Consider the following 24,178-nt stretch of genomic DNA (forward strand, 5'->3'; position numbering starts at 1 on the left):
GTTACAAAAACACTGAGGATTGGTGCAGAGTACTGTTACCCATGTTAGAAACGTATCAGCTGCCTATAAGTAAAAATGCCTTTTAAGATCGTTATACCACTGTTCTTTTCCATGTTGTTACCCTCAAAAGACTTCTCTTAGATTAACAACTCAATATTAAAGGCATATAATAATTAAAAAATCAATGTGCTCCTCAAATTATACAAAAACTGACTAAATCCTATGATTCCAAAATGAAAGGGCCCTTTATCTTCTCTTGTAAATTTGCATTATGTATTTTTTTCCTTAAAAATAAATCATTTAAAGTATATTCCAAATGTGTACCCTATAAACTGCTTATAACTTCAATCAAGGATCACACTTAACTCTATGAAGCTAATATCCATTGAATTCTAAAATTTTACTATTGTCCATTAAGTTGATTATTAAAACAGTTTTTAGTGAGGGTTAGCCTCATTGTCCTATGTTTTGTTTTGTAAATCTCCAAAGACTGATTTTAAGAAAACAAAATGTTATTTAGCCCAGAAAGTCTTTTTAAGAGGTTTGTGAGTGAAATATATTTATAAAGGGTCAACATGAAATTACCTGCATATAATTTAACTTTAGGAGGATTAATTTTCCCTAGCCCATAGTTTTTCTGACACGTACCTAAGATTCAATATCTCTTTTCCCACCTGGCAAATTTTTCTAAATAATTTCACGACAGTTCAGGACTCTCCTCTCGGTATCTCTAATAACAGGGACATATATGTCATTCTGAGATAATGGACTTATTTATCACTATATTCAAAACCTTGCAGGATTTGATTATTTTAGAAATGCTACTTGACTGTTTTATCCCCTAGACTTGAATAAAGTCTGGGAACAGTTGCCAGAAAGGAACAGGGATGGAATGGTAGACTGTCTCTTTCAATGCCTAAGTAACAGCCTCTTAAATCACTGTGAATAAACAACCTGACCACAGTTCTGGATAAGTGGCAAAAGGTTCTCAGATAATAAGAAAATGAACATTAAAAAATAATATTATAAAATAAATGTAGCTTTTAAAAATGTTCCAACACGAAAACTGCACTCTAAGTATTTGAGGGACTTCTTCCGAAACCCCACACCAAACATATACCAAGGTTAAATTTAAAGAGAGAAAATTATAAACATATAGCCATGATCAAAAACTTGTTAAGCATCTCTATAGACAAAAATAAATGAAAACCTGCAGCAATAAATAGGGGTTAAGCTATAGGCCTCCTGGGCTCCATGACTACAAGCAGGCAGACGAAACCAGAAGTCTGACTCCCATAGAGTGATGAGGACTAAAAGTACTCTACAAAGGCCTGGGATCACAGCCAGGCTTGCTGCTTGAAATCAGGGGCTGCAGTGGCAATCCACCACCTGTGGGGAAAAAAAAATGTGAACAGTGAGAAGGACACTGCCCGAGGCTACAACTTATAAAACATTATGTATCTGAGACGTTAAGAGGCAATGGTTTTAGCCCCACAGTCCAGACCAGGCCAAGGGACCTGCAGGCTTGGTATCTGAATCTGCAATGGCCCCAGTGTAACCTCAGGAGGGAGCCCTAAGCCACCTATATAAGACCTAGTTCTTTCCTAGGTGTCTCAGAGAAAAGAGTAAAAACATCTATAAAACCACTAGGGAGAGGTGAAGAGAGAGGAGAGAGAAACTCACACTCAAGACAGGTCTGAAAATTAAAATTCCACCTACAGAAATAATATTTCAATTATCAAAGATAAATTATTTACTTCACATTTTAACCACCTATGTGCAATTCTTAACAATGCCAAAGTCTAAAACATTTTTATAACACAATGACAGGTTTGAAGCAGATACACAAACTGCACAACTGTACACAAGGGTGCTGCTTCAAGAGTCTATAGCAATTTCTGGCTACATTTTTAATTAAGTTTATTCTGTGGCCTCTATTATCAAAGATGGCATATAACAAATCATCTTATTTTTCAATCTTCCATAAAATTCCCATTGCTGACTTTGATAAACCCTGGGAATTGTATATAGTAACCACAAATCATGCCTAATGCAGTGCCAAGACAACTATAACTATGGCGGCTTGAGTCTTCTTTCGGGTGGCCTTGGTACATATCTAAAGACAATGAAAACAAATAGCCCCTCAGTTTGGCTGTATTTTTTAAAAAAAGACCTTACTGTGTGGAGAAAATCAACAAATAATTATTTCCCTTGTGCATTTTATTTTAAGGCATGCAGAAAAATTATTTAGAAGTAGTACATTCAGGGGTACTCCAGAAGATAGTGAGTACATTGAAAGGAGATAAGAATTATGATTTGGGCTTTAACAATAAAATTTCCACTGAGTAGTATTATACAAAAACTTAACAGGTTGTTTCATAATCCCTATTGTTAGACACCATCAAGCAGGCTAGAAGACCATCTGCTGGGAGTGCTACAGAACAGACTCCTATATGAGGAAAGAGATATTCGTGAGGTCTCCACCAACTTCAGGACTCTATTGTCAGTTTTAAAATTTTTGTTTTGTTGTTGTTTTTCCCTCAGTATAGAATGTTTAATATCTTGGACACCAGTGCAATTTCCTGCATGTACCAGGTCCATTTGAAATAACAGGAGCTAAGTATGTGTAAGAACTGTCAACAGTAAAATCTACTTCTTTTTCTCAGCTATTTATGAAATTACAAAAGGTAAAGGCAAAAAGATCGCTAATTAATCATTCAGTTCAAAGGAAAGCTGTACTCATTAGGAGCTATGAAAAGGTAGCAGAGGCAGCTAGTAAAAAAGGGTGATGTTAGAATCCCTGACTGGTATTATAAAGAGCCAACAGACTGGCACACAAACAGAAAAGCATCTAGCAATCTCTTTTTAAAATCATTTAATTAAAGATACTATAGTAATCAAAATAGATGACAGGAGAGAATATAGTGAATATTTCATAGCTAGCAATACAGAAGATGGATGAGTTTCAGAACAGGGAGAATGGGCACCCTGAAAGCTAAAACTACAAAATAGGAACTCTGGTGATTTCTTGATCAAAATATCACTAAAGACCTATATATTAAGTTAATAATTAACACTTAAAGAATTATAAAATATAATAGATGAGCTAGCAAAAGCAAATGACCAACTTTAATTGAAGTGATTACCTGAAACCACCCTTAGCAGACAAGCCTATGCATGGAAGTTCAGACAACCAATGTTCCTAGAACAGCATGAACTTTTTATCAATAGCCTTTACAGAACAAAGTATGGTCAAAATGTATAGTATAGATAACTAACTAGGAATATGATCGCTAGCACAATTGGAACAACCTGAAAACAAAACAACAAAAGCTACTGGGTTTAAAAAAATACGAAAACTACAAACTATATCCCTAACAAAATAGAAACAATAATCAGTGATTTTACCCAAAAACATTTAGCTATATCTACACAATACAGAAATGTTAATTCCCTAAGGCTATCCAATGTACGCTATCCAATAAGCATTAGACATATTTAAGCACTTAAAATGTGACAGTACAACTGAGAAACCAAAATTTGAATTTTAATTAATTTATATTTAAATTGAAAAACTGATATTCTATTCAGTTACTGGAAACTTTTGCTTACAACGATTTGGGTATGTGAATCTACTTGTTAGCTATATGCCTTATGAAATCTCAATACAGATAAAGTATTTTCAATCAAAATTTCGCTTCCAAATTAAGGTGTGCTAGAAGTATAAACGTAAAACACACATGGATTTTGCTGACTTAGTACAAAAAGCTAAAATGTGAAATATTTCATTAATAATTTTTGGCTGGGCATGATGGCTCATGCCTGTAATCCCAGCACTCTGGGAGGCAAGGTGGGTGGATCACCTGATATCAGGAGTTCGAGACCAGCTTGACCAGTATGTTGAAACCCTGTCTCTACTAAAAATACAAAAATTAGCCGGGCATGGTGGCATGTGCCCATACTCTCAGTTACTTGGGAGACTGAGATAGGAGAATTGCTTGAACCCGGGAGGCGGAGGTTGCAGTGAGCCAAGATCGTACCAATGCACTGCAGCCTGGGGGATAGAGCCAGACTCTGTCTCAAAAAATAATAATAATTTTTGAAAATGTGATTCCATGTTGGAATAATATTTTAGTATATTGGGTTAAATAAAATACATTATCAAAATTAATTTCAGGCTGGGCATGGTGGTGCACTCCTGTAATCCCAGCCACTAGGGAGGCTGAAGCAGAAGAATCGCTTGAATCCAGGAGGAGGAGGTTGCAGTGAGCAGAGACTGTGCCACTGCACTCCAGCCTGGGCAACAGAGCAAGACTCCATTTCAAAAAGAAAAAAAATTAATTTCACCTGTTTTTTACATTCTTAAATATAACTTTTAGAAAATTTAGCATCACCTCTGTGTTTTGTATCATTTATCTATTGCACAGTGCTGCTCTGAGGGATCAATGGCTTGAAAGAGTCTGTCAGCTGTCAAAAATCTGAAATATCCACCAGTCAAGATTTGTATGTAAAATATTATCTTATCCTCTAGTGTCACAAAATATTACTTCAGACTACCCAGAATTTGAACACTTACACATTTCAAAGTCATTTGTATCCTCTTCATACAGCAGATGGTTACAGCTCATTAAAGTATCACTCTAGAGTTATTGCAAACTTTGGTAACATTTAATGGCCATTCTGACATCCAGGGTAAGTAATCAGGTAAAGAATGCTAATTAATCAAAGACTTATTGATTCCGTCTCTATCTAAATTCCCTTGCCCATACATTAAACAATACTTTTGTTTCTGTGACAGCTAAACAAAGACCTTTAGGAAATATTTTGATAAGACTAATATTATAAAACAATTTTGTATTTACATATATACTTTTATATTTACCATATATATACTTTACAAGCTAAACATTTTATACTCATAAATTTATATACTCAGTCTACATACTCATAAATTTATAAATATATTTACTATACACACATACTTGTAAGTATATAAATGCATACACACACACACACGCACCCTCTCTCTCTCATAAATCTTCCCCTGGGGCCAGGCACGGTGGCTCACGCCTGTAATCCCAGCACTTTGGGAGGCTGAGGCGGGCAGATCACAAGGTCAGGAGATCGAGACCATCCTGGCAAACACGGTGAAATCCCGTCTCTACTAAAAATACAAAAAATTAGCCGGGCGTCATGGCGGGCGCCTGTAGTCCCAGCTACTCGGGAGGCTGAGGCAGGAGAATGGCGTGGACTGGGGAGGCAGAGGCTGCAGTGAGCCAAGATTGCACCACTGCACTCCAGCCTGGATGACAGAGCGAGACTTTGTCTCAAAAAACAAATAAAAAAAAAAATCAATCAATCAATCAATCAATCAATCAATCTTCCCCTGGAAGAAAAGCATCAGAACTGCATGCCTTAGCAGTGTTTTCCCAACCTCTTTCATACCATGGCACATTACAGAAAATTGTAAGACACACGGGAGTAAACTGTTACAGCTGCTCAAGGGAGGGCATCACTATCTCAGCACACTTGCTTGCAGCACACCAACTGGGAAGCTCGGTCTTAAAAGTCCCTGCAAAATACTGCAAGAACTCTCTGACTCACATTTTGTTTCTGCCTGTCTCATATTTTATTCTTACTTATGCCTACAGTTGTGAAAACACAACCCCTCAACATTTTTAATGGCAATATCCAAAGAAGGCCACAAGATGGAGATATTACTCCATTTTCATTTATATTTGTATTTATGCATTTTTCTGTATCTGTTTCTCTCTGTGTATATCCTGCTTTCTTCCTCAGTGGTATTCTCAGCTACTGCCTCTAACATTTATTCTAATTCCTCTACCACTCGGTTTTAACTTGCTTTATTATAGAAATATATAATGAATACTATCATGATCTTTGTTAATATTAAAAGCAGATAATTGAAATATTTTCTTCTAGCTCTATATTTTCCCACTTCTCTAAAATTAAGATCACTTTTATTTACACATTTTTATCCTGCAAGCAAACTTTTTTTTAAAAAAATTGCTACCCACAAAGTAATAAGTAGTCCAAGAGTCATTTACTCTAACACATTCTATTGCCTTGTGAAGCTACAGATTTATTACTTTGTGTCAATATCACTCAAAACTTCTCTGTAACTTTTCTTTGAGAACAGTCCTCAAGGCAGTCTGTAAGCATTACATGAAAATTATATTCAGATCTTTTCATCAATACAAACTATTTACCCGAGCTTCCTAACCTAATTTAGTCACCAAATTTAGCTCCAAATGACTACTTGCTATAGCCAAAAACCAAACCCAACTTTGAGATGTACTACTAATGAGGCTAATGTGAAGAATATGCTGCAAGCTTTGAAGGCAATTCAAAAAAAAAGAAGCTTCAGTGACGTTTTAAGAGATGGCAGCATGTTGAAAAACTGTGAAGCTTTCCACAATAAACACTTGCAAAATCAATCTAATTTACTTTAAGTTAAATCTTATGTACTTCCAAATGGGTGATACAAAAAGTCACACATTGATTGTTTAAAACTACTACAGAACTGCACAACATGGCTGTCATTTGAACTTTACCAAATGTCTAAACTAAAATGCTTTAAATACAAGAAGTCTATTTCCTACTACATATAAAAGATCCATACAGAAATATTGTATGATATACTTAAATCACAATTTCCAGACTTCCTACTTTATATATGTTTATATTATATACACTTACATATATTATATATTAATATATTATATATATTTATACATGTTAACTTCCACAAATCAAATTTAATCACCAATTATTAATACAAAACACCACTTAAAGTCAGAAAAGAACCTAAATAGTAATCTTATCTGTTAACGAAAAGTGTGGTGATTGAAAATAACTATTAATAAGATTTGCAATTTAAAAAACTTTTCTAAAAGTCAGAGGTTTCTTTTTAATGTATAAATTCAGTTGGTCATGGAATAGATTCCTTAACCTGACCTGTTTTAATGGTATAAATAAAGTCCTTAAGGATTGACTAGAAATAAGAAGTTTCTACCTTCCTCATGTGTATGGACCCTAAGATTTCTTCACAGTCTATTCATACTTTCCCAGTAAATGGCAACAATGATCTTTTTCTTTCTGGTCATAACTCATTTTGACTACTGTTCACTATACATGCCACAGTTGGGTCTCATGTAACAGTTTAAAATTCTTGTTCCTCTTTTACACTGTTGGTGGGAGTGTAAACTAGTTCAACCATTGTGGAAGACAGTGTGGTGATTCCTCAAGGATCTAGAACTAGAAATACCATTTGACCCAGTCATCCCATTACTGGGTATATACCCAAAGGATTATAAATCATGCTGCTATAAAGACACATGCACACGTATGTTTATTGTGGCACTACTCACAACAGCAAAGATTTGGAACCAACCCAAATGTCCGTCAATGACAGACTGAATTAAGAAAATGTGGCACATATACACCATGGAATACTATGCAGCCATAAAAAAGGATGAGTTCGTGTCCTTTGTAGGGACATGGATGCAGTTGGAAACCATCATTCTCAGCAAACTATTGCAAGAACAGAAAACCAAACACCGCATGTTCTCACTCATAGGTGGGAAATGAAAAATGAGATCACCTGGACACAGGAAGGGGAACATCATCCACCGGGGCCTGTCGTGGGGTGAGAGGAGTGGGGAGGGAGAGCATTAGGTGATATATATAATGTAAATGACGAGTTAATGGGTGTAGCACACCAACATGGCACATGTATACATACGTAACAAAACTGCACGCTGTGCACATGTACCCTAGAACTTAAAGTACAATAAAAAAATGAATAAATAAATAAAAATAATGAAATTCTTGTTTCTTCCATAACCAGGATTTGTATGTAGTCCAGAATGTGTTTAACCAAGGATATTACTACCTTTCAGAATTCTAGTATTTGCTCTTAGTGGCATCTTAATGTTGCTTTTCTCCATTTTAATGCTGCTGCATATACTATGGCATGTCCTTTAATTCTTGATCTTAGACTCTTAGCTTTAATAATAAACAACTCAAATACTATTAGTTAACTGTGTAGCTGCACAGAGCTTAATGCCTACTGCCTCAGTAGCAATAAAACAGGCATCCATCTGATAATGAAGTACACTGTTTTATACACACATTCTAACAAAAATGTAGAATGTGGCATGCCCTTGCTTTTGCAATATGCCTGGTTACATATGAGATTTCAGTTGCTGGATGACATAATCAGAAATACTTATCAAATATGGTGAATGAATCCTAACCTTGCGTAATTTAGTATTACTTAAGACGGGGAATAAAACATAAATTCTAGATTAAATTTCTTATTAGGTCCTAATGACACTCTTAGACAAAAAATTTCAGTAAATATAAGTAATACTCAAATATCAACTATTCAGTTCTTAAAATGAAATACTATGCTGCTATTTAAAACATGTAAGCATATTTTCACATTCATTAGTATAGGGCCCATCTTTTACAATTAAGTGTTTTGATGAAAATAAAGATTTTTGAAAATATGACTGTAACTTCATTATAAAATGATCTAGGGTCCTGCTTCATCCAATCAGAAATCTCTCTTTCCACTGCAATTCCTTTATCTTTGTATAACTCTGTAAGAAAGGCTCTGGAATTGTTTTTAACTAGGTGGAATTAACTGGTATCAGTACTGTCTAAATAGACCCAACAATGCCCACATTAGAAAACAGTTCTGAAAGTCACATAGTACCATTCATGGAATAAGAAGTTCATTGAGAGAGAGCATAACAAAGCTGAGAAAAGGTTTAGTATAGATACTAGGCATTTTATCAAACAACTTTCATTGGCACTACTTACAATTGCCATATAAATTCTCCTCCCAGCAATCAAGTCAAATAACCTTAACCTCTGTTTTATTATCAACATCGAATAAAATATGATTTTGAAATTTACCACATTAAACCAATCACTAGGTTAAATGGTGACTCATATAATATTTTAGAATATATTTCTAGGAATAATTGTAATAGCAGAAGCCAATTCCACTTTCCCAGTTCCACTTAGGCTATTATCTATGAATAACAAAAGATAAAATATTCTAAGACTGTTCTCATAATTAGAGTAAAGAAAAAACTGAGACTAGCATAAAAGGAAAAAGGAAACTTAAAACTAAAAGTCTCTGTTCCATCAGTTCTAGATTATAGGTGAAAAAATTTTCACAATAGACTTGCTTTATCCCATAAAATTGGCTCAGGCATCTTCCACTAAACTACACTACCATATCACAAAGAGTGTGTACATAAGATAACTAATTCTATGAAAATTCGATCTGATGCAAAGATGTATACAATTAAACAAGTACTTATTCAGCTCTGACTCTATGCATGCCTACATAAGAAATATAAATGACTGAAAGGTTATCTACCATTCTAGATTTTGTGTATCTCTTTCTCCAAATTAAAAAAAAAATGGATTCTACAATAAAAATGGGGAAGCTATTATTACACAACCCACATGTACAAAGGAATAGACTCAACAGAGAATGACTGAACTACACTCAACACCACAAGCTCAGTGGATTCCACCACAAGAATCACCGGAGAAAATTGATAATCACAGTACAAATTCACTGTCATTCATGAATGAAATCATCATCTTCATTTCTTTTTTTTTTTTTTTTTTTTTTTTGAGACGGAGTCTCGCTCTGTCGCCCAGGCTGGAGTGCAGTGGCCGGATCTCAGCTCACTGCAAGCTCCGCCTCCCGGGTTTACGCCATTCTCTCGCCTCAGCCTCCCGAGTAGCTGGGACTACAGGCGCCCGCCATCTCGCCCGGCTAATTTTGTATTTTTTTAGTAGAGACGGGGTTTCACCGTGTTAGCCAGGATGGTCTCGATCTCCTGACCTCGTGATCCGCCCGTCTCGGCCTCCCAAAGTGCTGGGATTACAGGCTTGAGCCACCGCGCCCGGCCCATCATCTTCATTTCTAACAAGGACTGTGATGGGCTTTGGGGAGGCCCCATTAACTCGTTTTTCCCATCCAAAAAACTGAGTGGACACAGGAGTCAGGCAGACAAGAGATGAACTATCACCTTTATAACTGATAACAGCTATTGAAGAATACAGGTTAGATGTGACGGCCAAACGGGCTTGCTAGCAATTTGTGCCCTCTGCTCTACAATCTAGACTTTGAGACAGTATGCTCAAGGGTAAGTCTGGTTAGGATAATTGCCTTACTGGTCTTGGCAGAGAGGTGCAAAAAGACTGATTCCCACTGCTCATAGCTTTCTGACTGATTAGCTCTTCTAATCAAGCAAAACAGAGCAAAGGCAATCACCCTCCAGCAAGGTAACTCACACCGCCATGGAAAGATGTGAGAGATGGGTCTAGTGATCAGCAGTGTTTTTTTAGGGAAGTTCCTCCCCACCATGGGGCACGGATGAATGGGCAATAATTGTCCCTCCTCTAAACAGGATGGCTAATCTGTACATTTGAAAATACAGACTGAATAAGCTTACAAGGTATATTAATTCCTACTTAAAAACTAAAATCCAAATATTTTATAAGCACATTACTGTTCTGCTTTTCTTCTGTTAACCAAGTTTCGGCATTCATTTGAATATAAGGATTTAGTTACAAAACACGAGAGAAAGAGAATGAAGCACATTTTCTAGCTATATAAACAGAAGTATAATGACTGACTGGCACCATGAAGACAACTCTGACTTCAACATAAAGCAAATACTACAAAATTTAAGATAATTTAGCTTGTCATTATTTCAATTCACAGATTTTTTGAATGATATGAAGTGTTTACTGTCGGCTAGAATTACTGTACAAAGGATAAGGAAAGTCATGGTCCCAAAAGACAATTAAAAGAAACACAGAGGCCGGGCGCAGTGGCTCACGCCTGTCATCCCAGCACTTTGGGAGTCTGAGGTGGGTGGATCACCTGAGGTCAGGAGTTCAAGATCGGCCTGACCAACATGGCAAAACCCCATCTCTACTAAAAATACAAAATTAGTCAGGCATGGTGGCAGGTGCCTGTAGTCCCAGCTACTTGGGAGGCTGAGGCAGGAGAATTGCTTGAACCTAGGAGGCAGAGGTTGCAGTGAGCCGAGATCACGCCACTGCACTCCAGCACGGGCAACAGAGTGAGACTCCATTTCAAAAAAGAAAAAGAAAAAAGAAAAAAGAAAAAGAAATACAGAATTGCCAGTGACCTCACAATAAGTACAGATGTCTGAGAAGCAGGTGCTGTTACACAAAATACAAATACTGTGCAGGAACCTATAATTTAAGTTGGTAACAAAAGATCTTTCAAGCACATCTTTTTTCCTACACTCCTCTCTCATCTTCCCCCCATATCCTCTGAAAAGACGCAATACCCAAACTGGAATGCACTATTATTAAAGTCATTCTAAAAACAGTATGAATGACTAATAAGTCAACTGTATATAACCCTCAACAAAGACTTCTGCAACCCCTTTCTAGACTTCTAGAAAGGACTTGAAATCTAAGAATACATGGAAGGAGATTCTTCTGCTGCCTGAAGGCTGTGAAAGATTACATTTGAAGTAAAATCTGTTGAGTAAAAACTGTCAAGCAACTACTTGTTTGGGAATTACAGTTTACCTTTAGTTACAATGTTTATAATGTTTGATTTAATAAATATTTAGGAGTCTACTTTGTGCCTTACTATGAAGAAAATGAAAAGCTACCATCTATTCTAAAAATGAGGCAACTAACTTGTCCAAGGTCATAAGGTGGTCTGGTCCAAGTTCTAAGTCATCTGCTATTCAAATTATAGAGCTTAGAGAGTAACTGAATTACCTTAGACCTGGTGGATAAGGGGATAAAGAAGATGCCACAGTCAGTCACTACTATCTCTAGTTTCTAGTTTAGGATATGGATATCTCAAAATAATGTTCTATATTAATTGTCTCCAATTCTTCCCTTTCACTCTCTCCTGAACCCAATCTATCCAGACTACTGATCTCACCACTTCACTGAAACAATTCTTACTAAGGTAGCCTGTGACCTCCATACGGTTAATTCCAACAGTGAAATCTCAGAGCTCATCTTATTTGAATCATCATCATCATTTAACCCAGCTGACCCCTTTCTCGTTGAAACACTTTTCCACTTGACTTGAGAGAACCTTGTCTTGGCTCGCCTCCTACCTTACTGGCCATTCCTGCTCATATCCTTTGTTGATTCCCCTCCATCTCCCTGACTCCTTTTTTTCTTTTGAGACGGAGTCTCGCTCTGTCACCCAGGCTGGAGGGCAGTGGCACGATCTTGGCTCACTGCAAACTCCGACTCCTGGGTTCAACCCATTCTCTACCTCAGCCTCCCGAGTAGCTGGCATTATAGGCGCCTGCCACCACGCCCAGCTAATTTTTATCTTTTTAGTAGAAATGGGGTTTCACCACATTGACCAGGCTGGTGTTGAACTCCTGACCTGGTGATCCACCTGCCTCAGCCTCCCAAAGTGCTGGGATTACAGGCGTGAGCCACCGCACCCAGCTCCTTGACTCTTAAAGTCTGGAATCCCCAAGGCTTAGCTCCCAGATCTCTTCTCTTCTCTTTTACATTCATTCCCTTGGTGAACTCATCCAGTTTTGTTGCTTCAAGTTACTGTCTAAGTGCCTCAGACTCCCAAATTCCTATCTTTGGCCCAAACATTTCTTCTTGTAACTCTACACCTGAATAACCAATTGCCGACATACCAGCTCAACTTCAATGTTTAATAGACACCCCAAATTTAGCATGTCCAAAAACCAAATTCCTGATGTTCTCCAAACCAGGCTCCTAGTCCAGGTTTCTCCATCTCAATAAATGGCAATTGCACCCTTCCAGTTACTGAAGCCAACATCTTTAGAATTATCTTCAATTTCTCTTTTTCTCTCACCTACCACATTCAAGCCATCAGTAAAATTCTGTTCACTCTATGTTGAAATTAAATCCAGAATCCTCACAGACTATACTCAGTACACTAAAGAGATCATTTTGAAATTCAAGTCAAATCATGTATCTTTTCTGTTCAAACACGGCCTCCCCCAACTTACTTATAAGTAAAAGCCGAAGTCCTTACAATGGCCTACAAAGCCCTACATGGTCTTCCCTTACCACCTATGACTCAGATCTCGTCTCCTATTACTGTTCTCCTTGATCACTCTGCTCCTGCCATACTGCCTGCCTTGCTATTCCTCAAACACTAAGCAAGCTCCCGCCTCCTGGCTTTTGTGCTTATTGGAATGCCCTTCCACTATGCTATGGTCTGAATGCTTTTGTCCCTCAAAATTCCTGTGTTGAAATCTAATCCCCAATGTGACAGTAATACAAGGTGGGGCCTCTGTAAGGTGATTATATCATGAAGGTGGAGTCCTAATGGATGAGATTAGTTTCCTTATAAAAGAAGCCCCAGAGAGCTGCCTGTCCGTACCACCACGTGAGGACACAGCAACAAGGTGCTATCTATGAACCAGAAGGCCCTCATCAGACACAGAATCTGCCAGTGCCTTCATCTTGGATTTTCCAGCCTCCAGAATTGTGAGAAATCAAGTTCTGCTGTTGAAAAGCTATCCAGTTTATGGCATTTTGCTATGACAGCCCAAATGGCCTACGACACAATTACCCACATGGCTTACTCCCTAACTTCTCTCAGAGGCCTTCTCTGACCATATAACATTTATATTCACTTATTTGGTTGTTTACTGTCTGTTTCTCCCTACTGAACTATAAGGTTAGGGGTTTTGTTTTATATAAAGGCCAATTCCCAATGCTTAAAATCCAATAGGCACCAAATACATCTCTGTTGCTTGAACAAGAAGAGATTAGTGCATAGAGCCTGGTCACCACTTTCAGTAGCCTACCTACTTTGTTCTGGTCCCTCATGTTTGGCTAGTCACCAAATGGTTCTGGCTTGAAAATCACACACGAAAGACCTTGGACAGGTTGCATTTGTTTCCACCAAATTTCTGGTCCCTGAAAGTCATCTAACAAAGTTAAGATTCAACGTAAAAAAAAAAACTTGTTCCATTCAGTTTCTCTGCTTGGACAGAAAAAAATTTCTCCTGCATTCTTTTTTTTTTTTTTTTTTTTTGAGACGGAGTCTTGCTCTATTGCCCAGGCTGGAGTGCAGTGGCCGCATCTCAGCTCACCACAAGCTCCGCCTCCCGGGTTCACGCCATTCTCCTGCCTCAGCCTCCGGAGTAGCTGGGACTACAGGGGCCCGCCACCTCGCCCGGCTAGTTTTTTTGTATTTTTTAGTAGAGATGGGGTTTCACCGTGTTAGCCAGGATGGTCTCGATCTCCTGACCTCGTGATCCGCCCGTCTCGGCCTCCCAAAGTGCTGGGATTACAGGCTTGAGCCACCGCGCCCGGCCTCTCCTGCATTCTTTCCAATTTCAATACAGCTGTATAGAGAAACACAGCTTAAAAATAATAAAATAATCTTCTTTTCAGATTCTACCTTGACAAAGAATCTTCTTGATTATCCATGCTTCTTTATTTTCTCATCTTTGCCCAGAAAGTCAAGTGCTCTGGATGTTCACACTGCCTAACTAACTATGCAAATCAAGTTACATGAAATTATAAATGAAAATTCTATGTGAGTTCACAGGCAAAGCTAGATTACATAATCTAAATTTTAAACTGCTATTAAATTTCTGCTGTCTTAAATTAAAGGCACTGAATTTTTCATGAATAACTGGATCTTCAAGATTTTTGGATAGGTTATGTTTAAGATTCTCTTTACCTAAAGAATGTAATCAATGATGATAAATTCTAATTATTCCCAGTATTAAAGAAATTCTTAAAAGTCATCAGAGTTAGAGTTTCACTAATTATTTTTACACATACTCCATCATCATTTGCTTTGAAAATGAGATGTATAGTGTCTCTATGAGCAGGGAGGGGCACCAGGTAACAGATCACAAATAGTTATTACAAAGTTGCTTGCACATATGAAATCTGAAGTGTGACATGCCTATACTTTATAACTCTTACAAAAATAAAAAAACTGTTAGACTCATGGTACCCCGGCAACCTAGTAAGTTTATATTCAGTGATGGAATGAAAATGCAATGTTTGAAAATTAAAATTCAGTAAAAGTTGAATAGTTCACCCACATTTATGATAACCTATGGGGGAGGGGGATGTGCATTTCATATCTAGTCATGTGAAGTGTGCCTTGAATGACAACTATTGTAAACATTAATTTTTTACTCCCATAACTATTCAAAGCATTGTACGAAGGGCTCAATCAGATAGTGTGAAATGTACATTTTTCACCCCGTAAGCCTGAAATCAGCGAAATGTTATCTTCTCCTTCGCGCGAGGCTTCAGGTAGAGACTGGATATCTACCCTCACTCAACCACCCTCAACGGTAGAACTAAAAAGCAACAGAAGGATTTTACAAGTTAATGTCTCAAGCTAAAAAAGAAAACTAAATGAAACAAAAGGAAACGGGCGGGGGAACCCATTCTTACATTACTGGTTGGGGGCTTCTCTTCCAATCGCACCCCAAGTCCTCTGCTGCCCAAAAAACTTAACACCTCCAACCTGGTAGAGGCTTCAAATTCCTCCAGATTTCTAAAGTGCGAAAGAAACATCTATCTAACAGGCTAAAAAAGATGTCCAAGGACGAGGTAAGAAAAACTTCTGCAACACAGACACTGGCCACAGTGCATTCCTACTTTCCCAGAAGGGAAGAGGAGGAGAGGCAGCTGAAATAAGAATAAGGATGAGGGTAAGTCTCTGTGGAAGATGACAATTTAGAGAAGCGGCTGCTCTTTCTCACATTCAGGGGGACAGGAAGGCAAACGGTAGGTGTTAAATTAAAAAAAAAAAAAAAAGTCTACCCACACCACTCTTCCTTCTTCCTCCAGCACAGCTGGAGGGGGAAGGCTGTTCCCCAGAACGCCGGAGCAGAGAGAAGGCATCGCCACCCCAGGCAAGTGGCGTCGTCCAGCCTGTCACTGGGGCTGGGACTAGAAAAGTTGAAGCAGGAGTAAGGATCTGGGGAAGACGGACACGTCCTTCCGAGGCTGAGGACCCCGGTACCCCGGGGTGAGGGCAGCCAGAGCCTGGGGTGACCGAGCCCTGCCCTCCGTGTCCGACTCTCTCTGAGGAACCGGGGTCGCCTGCCGCCTGCCCCGGCCCCTCTCCGCCCGGCCCCGCGCGCCTCCTTGCTTACCTGCTGCACTCCGAGGAACTGGTAGAAGTTGAGCTGCACCTCCTCCACCAAGTCAAACAACTCCAGGTCTCCGCTCTCCCAGCCGCGCGCCGGCGCCACCGCGGCCAGCAGCAGCAGCAGCGGCCACAGCAGCGGCGTCCGCGGCTGCGGCGGCGGGAACGGCATTAGCCCAAGCTGGCGGCGCCCAGGAAGCTGTGCCGGCCAGGAGCACAGAGCCGTCATCGCGCTGGGCTCGGAAAGGTCACCCGCCGCGCACCTCCGTTGGCCGAGGGCTGGGACGTGGCGGGCGGCACTGGTTGTGGGAAACAGCGCCCGTCAGTGAAAAAGCGCGGGCAGGCGCACCGGAGCGGCCCGCCAGGCGGCTGGCCCCAGACTGAGCGCGAAGGTGGCGGGAGCCTGCGGCCGGACCAGCGGGTGGGCGGGCGGGCGGGGCCGCAGTCGGCGCTACGTTCCACGGACCCTCGCCCCCAGGCCTACACACAGCTGGAAAGCCAGCGCCCGGCGCCTGGGCTGCACAGGGGGAGAGGCTTCCCTTCGCCCCAGCCTATCCCAGGCCTCGCTTCCGGTGACATCACGTCTCCTAGCAACCGCGGGGAAGGGGGCGTGGCCGGAAGCCTGGACGCCTGGCGCCCCGATCTGGGCCTAGGTGAAATGCCTTTCAATCGGTCGCGCGCGTCGAGGAGCTGAACCTGCGCCAAAACGGGCTGAGAGACAGGGACGGTTATAGCCATCACGCATCTTACCTGGAACGCCCCTCGTGGACTTCCCCCGAAATAGCTACTGTCTGCCCCTCCCCCAGCTATCGAACACTAAAAGCATATTTGAAGCCTGATTAATTGATTACGGCTTCCGTGCATTTAATGAGTCCTTTAGCAAAGAAGGCAGGACAAGTTGAACCAGGTTCTAAAAGGGGCAAATCTAGTAAGTAGAGAGAGGTAGAGTAGAAAAGGAATTCAAACCAAAACAAAAAGTATACTTCTAATTATGAATTAAGATTTACAGGTATAATACCATAAAATGGCCTGGTAGAATTAACAGTTAATAATGGTGACTCAATCATAGTTGGAGGAGGAATGGAGTTTATTCACCTTAGCCCACCTCCAGTTGGGGTTCCTTTGAAAACAGACCTCAGTTGAGATGTTTCCGTTTTTTTTTTTTTTTTTTTTTTTTTTTTTGAGACGGAGTCTTGCTCGGCCACCCAGGCTGGAGTGCAGTGGCCGGATCTCAGCTCACTGCAAGCTCCGCCTCCCGGTTTACGCCATTCTCCTGCCTCAGCCTCCCGAGTAGCTGGGACTACAGGCGCCCGCCTCGTCGCCCGGCTAGTTTTTTGTATTTTTTAAGTAGAGACAGGGTTTCACCGTATTAGCCAGGATGGTCTCGATCTCCTGACCTCGTGATCCGCCCGTCTCGGCCTCCCAAAGTGCTGGGATTACAGGCTTGAGCCACCGTGCCCGGCCGAGATGTTTCCGTTTTAAAAGACAGGCTAAAAACCTTCTCTTCCATAACAATGCCTCACTTCCTAGTCTTGCATTGCTTCTGTTTAATCTCTTTTCAAGTTATTTTCTCCACCACAATTCTCTTGTGTGAACTTTATTTTCCTTTTGGCTTTCTCACATTTCTCTTCCCTGAACTCTCCACTCTTGTTGAGGAAGAAGGAAGCAAAAAAATGCTAGTAAAACTCAGACAGTTAGCTCAATTTTGAAAGTTTGACCTCATGCTCTTTCCATCTTGGATCTAGTTAGTTAAATCAAGCTCAATAGCGTAATGATAAAGCTACTTCCCTCTCATAGTCAGAATATACTATGTTGGATAAAGGTTAGAAAAACACTAGGAAGCAAATCTTACTGAGAAAATCCTAGTATGGAGTTTTAAAAATATTTTTAAATCAAATCAATAAATGCAAACCTTGGTATGGAGTTTTAGAAATATTTTTGAATGAAGTCATAAATGAATGCAAGTATATCTTGCTTAAAAATAATAGGTATGCTTGAATTACTCACATTTTAATCTATCATGAGGGCTGCTATAATAAAATACTTTAGACTGGGTGACTTAAACAACAGATACTTATTTCTCACAGTTTTGGAGGTTGAGAAGTCCAGGGTTAGGGTGCCAGCATGGTTGGGTGCTGATGAAGCCTTCTTCCTGGTTTGCAGATGGCTGTCTTCTTGGTGTATCCTCAGGTGGCCAGGGAAGAAGGGGTGATGGATGGATGGATAGATAAATAAGAGTTCTCCGCCAGGCCTGGTGGCTCACACCTGTAATCCCAAAACTTTGAGAGGCCAAGGCAGGCGGATCACTTGAGGCCAAGAGTTTGAGACCAGCCTTATCAATACGTTGAAACCCCGTCTCTACTAAAAATACAAAAAGTAGCCGGGGGTAGCTCACGCCTGTAGTCCAAGCTACTCGGGAGGCTGAGGCAGGAGAATCGCTTGAAACCGGGAGGCAGATGTTGCAGTGAGTAGGGATCTCACACCACTGCACTCCAGCCTCAGTGACAGAATGAGACTCTGTCTCAAAAAAAAAAAAAAATTCTCATGTCTCTTCTTATAAGTGCAGTAATCTCATTATGGGGGCTTCAGCTCCATAAGCTCATCTAAACCTAATTATCTCCCAAAGGCCCAGTCTCCAAATATCATCACACTAGCGATTAGAACTTCAACACATGATTTTGGAAGGATCAAAACATTAAGTTCACAGCAAGCAGCACTGCCTTTTCTGGGTATTCCCCAGTGCTTAGCACAATGCATAGCACATGAGAGCACTCAATTAGTTGAATTGAATCCTGTGACTACCTCCCTACCACCATTCCCCCTACCATAGATTTTTAGTTTATTTATTTAGAGACAGAGTTTTGCTGTTGTTGCCCAGGCAATGATGCCATCTCTGCTCACTGCAATCTTTGCCTCCCATGTTCAAGCGATTCTCCTGCCTCAGCCTCCCGAGTAGCTGGGATTACAGACTCCTGCCACCATGCCTGGCCAATTGTTTGTATTTTTAGTAGAGATGGGATTTCACCATGTTGGCCAGACTAGTCTAAAACTCCTGACCTCACATGATGTAATCCACCCGCCTCGGCCTCCCAAAGTGCTGGGATTACAGGCATGAGCCACCACCCCCAGCCAAGTTTATTTTTAGTTATATCAGTTTTCTTAAAGTGAATGTCATCTTTACAAAGTCCCTAAATTAGGTTACTGTTTATTCAATGAGTAAAACGTCAAAGTAAGATGAAATTAATGATCTTAAGCATTACTTTTACATATTATTGTAACATTCATCTTTTCTCCTAATTTGATCATTAGATTAAGTGCAATAAAACATTTGAAACTGGTGCCATGTTGCCACAAATCTAGGATTCTTACTTTGATCTTTTAGCAGGCAGTCTAGTATTTCCCTCTTGAGTTTTACCTTTATGTTGTCGGAGAACCTCGGAGACTTACTCCATCTAAAGAGAGCCCATCCTCTTTCTAAGGCCAAGCTGAAACAGAATTGGAGTCTATTAATAATATTTCTCATGGACATAAGGTATTACTGCCCAGCTCCAATGACACTTGTCCACCCTGAGATGATCTTCTTGCTTCTTTCCAAGGCCAAGCTGAAACAGAATTGGAGTCTATTAATAATACTTCTCATGGACATAAGGTATTACTGCCCAGCTCCAATGACACTTGTCCACCCTGAGATGATCTTCTTGCTTGTCCAGGTTCCTGCAAAGACCACAGTGATATTCATATTTAGACTTATAGCCTGGCCTCTTTACCTATTCAGTCATTGTCCCAAAAATACAGTGCAATGGAATAAATCTTTTGCTGAGGTCTGAACTAAGTGAGTGACAATATCCACTGTTTTCTTCCCTGGTGACATGTACTAATTCTGAGCATAGACTCATCCACCTTGGCCTGGGCAGAGTGAGTTTACACAGAAAAAGAGAAACAAGTGAGATGTTTAACCATTATGTGAGTTGTGTAATGGATTGGAAATATAGAGGAGCTCCAAACATACAGCCAGTTTTCCCACAGGACATTTGCTGAGTTCTGGGGTGGTGCAGGAGGCTGAGCAGCTGGGCATGATAGGCAGAGTAAAATTACCCCATGTTCTAGTGCATAGAAAGCTAATTCTGCTTAGAAGGAGCCTGCCTCAAATATACAAGCATTCTCCCGCTTCAAGACATTTACACTATTTTTGAAGTTGTATGAGAAGGAGGCTAAATATCTAAGTTTAAAACCTCTCAAAGGCAGGACTGAATCTCCAGAGCAGAGGAGGCAGGAGCCGTCCAGGCTCTTGATCAAAATCCCAGAGGGATCACACATGAAGAATAGAGAAAAACCACAAGTGGACTGTTGTACTGAAACCGCACCCCAATCCCAACCCAGCTCATCCTTGATTAGACAGAGGCAATCAGAACATCACCCTATTTGTTTGTGTTTATCCCTAGAAGAGAATAACATCATCTATATTGTCTATAGATCTTTAATATAAAAGTCTAACATTTGTAAAAAAAAAAAAATTATGAGGTGTGAGAAGAACAGGAAAATTTGACCAATAATCAAGAAAAAAAATAAATAATAGAAGATCCACAGATAAGCCAGATACTGAAGTTTAGATAAGAACTTTAAAATAACTATTATGAAATAAAGCCATAGATTATAAAATAGAAGAAAACATGAACAAGATGGATTAAAATGTGCAGAATTTTAAAAGTATTGAAATCCATAAAAAAGAATCAATGGAAAATATTGAACTGACAAATGTAATTTCTGAAAGGAATATTTCAACAGATCGGTTTAATAGCAACCTGGACACAGCAGAACAGAGGGTTAGTGAATTTGGAGACTGGGCAAGAAAAAATACCTAAACTCAAGCACAGAGAGAAAAACAAATGGAAAGAATAGAACAGAGCTTAATAGGCATGTGCACAGCGGTGTACTGGAGTCCTAGAAAAAGCGGAGAGAGAGAATGAGGCAGAAGCAATATTTGAAGACATAATAGCCAAGAATTTACAAAAGTAATGAAAGACGTAAAACCACAGATGAAAAAAATAACTCAAAATGAATCCTAGACCTGAATGTATGAGTTAATGCTAACAAACTATTGTAAGAAAAAAACGGGAGTAAATCTTAGTGACCTTCAGTTAGCCAATGGTTCATTATACATATAGAAACATAAATGACAAAAGAAAAAAATAAATTGGACTGCATAGAAATTAAAAGCTTTTATGCTGCAAACAATATTATCAGCAAAGTAAAAAGACAAGAGAATAGGAGACAATATTTGTAAACCACATACTTCATAAGGGACTTAGATCCAGAATTTGTAAAAGATTCTTACAACTCAACAACTAAAACAATTCCCCTTTATTTGTTAATGGGCAAACGAGTTGAATAGACATTTCTTCAAAAATATGGAAATGACCAATAATCACATGAAAAGATGCTCAACATCTGTAGTTATTAGGGAAATGCAAATAAAAACTACAATTACATGCTACTGCTCACCGAGTAGGATGGCTATAATCAAAAAGATAGACAATAAAAAGTGTTGAACATGTGGAGAAATTGGAATCCTCTTACATTACTGCTGGAACTCAAAATGATGGAGCCCCTTAGGAAAACAATTGGCAGTTTCTCCAAAAGCTAAATGTAGAGTTACTATATTACCCAACAATTCCACTTCTATAGAAAAGAAACATATGGCCACACAAAAACTTGTACACAAATGTTCATAGCAGCATTATTCACAATAATCCAAAAGTTTGTAAACAACCCAAATGCTCATCAACTGAAGAAGGAATAAACAAAGTATGGTATATCTATGCAATGGAATATTATTCAGCAATAAAATGCAATGAAGTATGGATACATGCTATGACATTGATGAATCTTGAAAACATTATGCCATGTGAAAGAAGCCAGTCACAAAAAATCATCTATTCCAGTTATATGAAATGTCCAGAATGGCAAACTTATAAAGACAGAAAGTAGATGAGTGGTTACTTAGGGATAGGGAGTAGAGAAGGTTACAGATTAACTGCTAATGGCTGTAAGATTTCTTTTAGGGGATGTGAAAATGTTCTAAAATTGAATTATGGCAATGATTGTATAACCTGGTTTACTATATTGAATACTAAAAAAACACTGACTTAAATATACTTTAAATAGGTGAATTGTATGGTATGTCAATTATGTCTCACTAAGGCTGTTAAAAGAAAAAGAAAAAAACAACCACTCACAAACACAATATGCTCAACAAACCCCAAAATGAATAAATGCAACAAAGCAAAGCAAATCTAAGCATATCATTGCCAAACTGTAGCAAAGCTTGTGGGATGTAGTGAAGGCAGTAACTTCAAAGAACATTTGTGGCAGGGCGCTGCAGCTCATGCCTGTAATCCTAGCACTTTGGGAGGCCGAGGTGGGCAGATCACTTGAGGTCAGGAGTTTGAGACCAGCCTGGCCAACATGGCAAAACCTCATCTTTACCAAAATTACAAAAAATTAGCTGGGCATGGTGGAGTGCGCCTGTAATCCCAGCTACTCAGGAGGCTGAGTCACGAGAATTGCTTGAACCTGGGAGGCGGAGATTGCAGTGAGGTGAGATTGCACCACTGCACTCCAGCCTGGGCAACAGAGCGAGACTCTGTCTTGAGAAAAAAAATAGAAAAAGAACATTTGTAGCCTTAAATATCTTAAGGAAGGAAGGCAGAAATTTAATGACCTATGTGTTCAACATAAGGAGTTACACAAATAACCACAGGATAAATTAAAGTGAAGGTTTCAGTGAAGACATCTAATTGTTTCTATCATGGTGCTTATGCAGGTGAGCTGGGAGCATATCAGCTCATGCATACATTTTTTTAAAGTCTTGATTTTGTAGGTTCTGGTATTGCCAAGGTTCAAGGTGTGACTATGGTCATGTATGGCTAAGATGCATTGGAAGAATATGCCACTGGCAATGAGGAGAGGGGCAAGAATTCAGAGTGTTGGGTAGGTCACTCACGTAGAGGTTGATGGGAGTTTTGATCTTGTTACATGAGAACTTCAACATCATAATGACCACTACTTTCCAGAGAAAAAGGTGAAAGAATACTAGTAATTTAATAGACCAGTAGGACTCACAGAGTCCTCCTACTGGTAGTCTATCCTTTGCTTTTGGGTAAGATCAAATTTAACTATATCAAACAAAATTGAATATATAAAATTGACAATGTTATAGTCAAAGTCCAAATGTTTCCTTAAATCATCATTAGTGGTCTGTTTACCCCATGATTTAAAAAATCCTGGCCCTCATTACATCTTAAAATATTCTCATTAGCTCCTATATGGCTGTTTCTCAAATATATGAGCTTGAAATTCTAAGATATCATTGTTCTTTAATGGAACATTATCTTCACTCAGTAATGTATTTATCCAAACACCATTCACAAACTTACATTGAGTTGACAAAGGTTAGAAAAATATTGTTTTGGTGGAGCACCTCCTTAGAAAGTAATCCCTTGTGTATTGCAGTATTGAATTTTAATCATTTTGAAGGTCTTCATAAATAAATACAGATGCTATTCACGTTATAAATAATAAATATATTTCTAACATGTTGACACTATGGTTTTTCACTTCCCTGAATAATGTACTATTTACTTAAATAATCTCCTGGTGAAGAGGAGCACAGATTCTAGAGCCAGATTGATTACATTTGCACCCTGGCTCTACCACTAAGGGTGATCTCTGAGTTTCAGTTTCCACATCTCTAAAATTAGGATCAGAGTACTCCCCAAATCATAAGGTTCTTGTGGGAATGAAGTGGAATAATTAGTGCCTGGTATATAGTAATTGCAGTTTAAAAGCTATTGTCATTTTATGGGAAGTCTCCATCTATACTGTATTAAGGTTTCTATAAGTAACTCTTACCTATTTTTAAATGTTTAGATGTTATCTTTAAAGGCATTTGTTGCCAGGTGCGGTGGCTCATGCCTGTAATCCCAGCACTTT

At 39.3% G+C, this 24,178-nt stretch overlaps 1 protein-coding gene across 1 annotated transcript in view; it reads right to left on the reverse strand.

Annotated features, from left to right (window-relative positions):
* Positions 1 to 16,593, reverse strand: part of DNAJC1 (DnaJ heat shock protein family (Hsp40) member C1) — a 250,305-nt gene extending 233,712 nt beyond the window's left edge. The window contains 1 exon segment of the mRNA XM_033209707.1: positions 16,194 to 16,593. Within this exon segment, the coding sequence (XP_033065598.1) occupies positions 16,194 to 16,415 (222 nt within the window). The 5' untranslated portion in view covers positions 16,416 to 16,593.
* Between the last annotated feature and the right edge of the window lie 7,585 nt (positions 16,594 to 24,178).

The sequence above is a fragment of the Trachypithecus francoisi genome, unplaced genomic scaffold, assembly GCF_009764315.1.
Source record: "Trachypithecus francoisi isolate TF-2019V2 unplaced genomic scaffold, Tfra_2.0 Lachesis_group9, whole genome shotgun sequence".
Classification (NCBI taxonomy): Eukaryota; Metazoa; Chordata; class Mammalia; order Primates; family Cercopithecidae; genus Trachypithecus; species Trachypithecus francoisi.